The sequence below is a fragment of the Dendrobium catenatum genome, unplaced genomic scaffold, assembly GCF_001605985.2.
Source record: "Dendrobium catenatum unplaced genomic scaffold, ASM160598v2 fragScaff_scaffold_1209, whole genome shotgun sequence".
Classification (NCBI taxonomy): Eukaryota; Viridiplantae; Streptophyta; class Magnoliopsida; order Asparagales; family Orchidaceae; genus Dendrobium; species Dendrobium catenatum.
The window spans coordinates 535,306-537,534 of record NW_021319671.1 but is presented as its reverse complement, the minus strand read 5'-3'; the positions used below and the strand labels follow the sequence as shown (position 1 = coordinate 537,534).

At 36.1% G+C, this 2,229-nt stretch overlaps 1 protein-coding gene across 5 annotated transcripts in view; it reads right to left on the bottom strand.

Moving 5' to 3' along the window:
* LOC110101559 (ultraviolet-B receptor UVR8) overlaps positions 1 to 1,924 on the bottom strand; it is a 44,359-nt gene extending 42,435 nt beyond the window's left edge. For all 5 annotated transcript variants that reach the window (XR_002303709.2, XM_020829495.2, XM_020829498.2 and 2 more), the window contains exon 1: positions 1,624 to 1,924. Coding sequence is in view for 4 of the 5 variants with exons in the window: in XM_020829495.2 (XP_020685154.1) it covers positions 1,624 to 1,882 (259 nt within the window). In the remaining variant the exon portion in view is untranslated. The remainder of the gene's footprint in view (positions 1 to 1,623) is intronic.
* Between the last annotated feature and the right edge of the window lie 305 nt (positions 1,925 to 2,229).

The following is a 2,229-nucleotide window of genomic DNA, read 5'->3' as shown; positions in this document are numbered from 1 at the left end:
GTTTTAGATATATTGGATCTATTGTTCAGAGTGATGGTAAAATAAATGGGGATATTATCAGCAGAACTCAAGTTGGATGGTTTAATTGGAGGAATGCATCGGGCTTGTAGTGCGATAGAAAAGTCCCCTCAAACTTAAGGGAAAATTCTACAAGATGGTGGTGAGACCTGCAATGTTTTATGGTGTCGAATGTTGGCCATTAAAAGAGAAGCATAATACTGAGTTAAGTGTTGTAGAGACGATGATGCTTAGGTGGATGAGTGGCTTTACCCTTAGAGATAGGATACGAAATGAGCAATACGTGAAAAGGTTGGAGTAGCTCCAGTGGAAGATAAGATTAGAGAGAGTCACCTTAGATGGTTTGGTCACATTAAACGGAGGCCTTCCGATAACCCGGTTAACAAAATTGAGATATTAGATTTGACTTATGTTAAGAAAGGTAGAGGTAGACCTAAAAAGACTTGGTTAGAAAATATTATAAATGATCATTAGATTTAAATGAGAATTTGACTTTTAACAGGACATATTGGAGAAAAAGGATTCATGTAGCCGACCCCACGTAGTGGGACAAAGGGTTGATATTGTTATTGTTGTTGTTGTTGTTGTATTTCTCTTTGTATTAGACAAGTTATAAATCTATATCATATTGTTTTATTAGCTCATAAGTCTTTTCAAAGTTGTTTGTATTTTTCATTCATTAAATAAAAAATTATTTTTGCTTGTGCAAATTTCATATAAAAAGATTTGATGGTTATTTTACTCTCCGGTGAAGCTTGGTAATTGATCCTTCATAACTTTAGTGAGTTCTTAATTATCTTTTATAATACTTATTTCTCCTCTTTTCCAGCACAATTTTTATCTCTTCTACATAACCTCCAGTCTAACTTCCCTCAAACTCAAACACATCCAAACTTTTCAAAATTCATCCAAATATTACCAAAATCCCTCATGATCTTCCAATGTCTCAACTCCCCAATAACCCAAGATAGCATAGGCAAAATTCAATATAGAGAGACAATTTCCTAGTGTGAACAACAAGATTAAAAATATCATAACTATTTAACCACTTATCCAAAATTCATAAAAACCCCATCATTCCCTAATATCAAACATGTGATCAGAAGTTCCTCCTCATTTTTATCTAAGAATTTTTTTCCTTTTACAACCCTAGAAGTTTTAGTATCAAATATGTGCAAACTTTGAATGCTCGTTTCCACCCTAAAGCGGAACCAATCAAATTGTTGCCTTCACTACAGACCCTAAGGCAACACCAATCAATTTGTTGACTTCACATAAAAACCTCACACCATGTTCCCCTTCTGTCATTCAGATTTGTTATCAAAAAATGAAGGAAAACTTCAGAAATATCTCATTCCCTGCTCAACACTAATAACTACAATTAAGAAGGGCAAGCATCTGTTCACTATTTCATTCCAAAATGGAAATAATTCTATCAAATGTTTAAAAAAAAGCAAACATAAATATCAAGATCGTTGTCAGTAATTACGAATGCATCATTTCAAAGGCAGACTAAAGTTAGCGATAGTGATGTGATAATCTTATCTCAACCGATCTAAAAAGGAAATTGAACAACGAAATAATATCCAGGATAAACAAAATCACCGGTCAAGAAGAGCGTGTGAGCACCGCCGCATGAGATAGCAACCGGAGGGTCGTCGTCCCTGTCAAAAAAGGAGCAAGGAGTAGGCTTCCACCTAGACTCCAAGTTTCCAAGCCCCAGCCTTCCGTAATCACCATTGCCCCATAAAGCCGCGAACCTCCGCGTGGAACACGAGCGCCACCGCGGTGAAGTTCCGGCCGGCGAGACCGACGAGGCAAAGCCGGCGTTGCAAATGCCTCGGAGAATGCTCCGTCTCGACATCTTCGACGACAACGCGGGCAGCGTCGAGGCTATAAGAAATGCTACGTGTCATGGCTTTCTACCTGTGATTACGGCTCATGAGCCGGCTAGGGGTCGGACCCGTGAGGTCAACAGCTTGAGCCATTTTTTCTGTTTTGACTGCTCGTTCCAAGTCGATTAGTTTCAAAATATTAATATAAAAATATTTAAAATATATTAACGCTAGAATTTTAAACACCATTTTATTAAAATTATTTAATTTTTATATTAAAGTATTATTATTATTATTATATATTTATTTATTTATTTATATTTAACAATGGACATGTCTTAACAATATTCATTTTTATCCACATAAATCTTGTTGC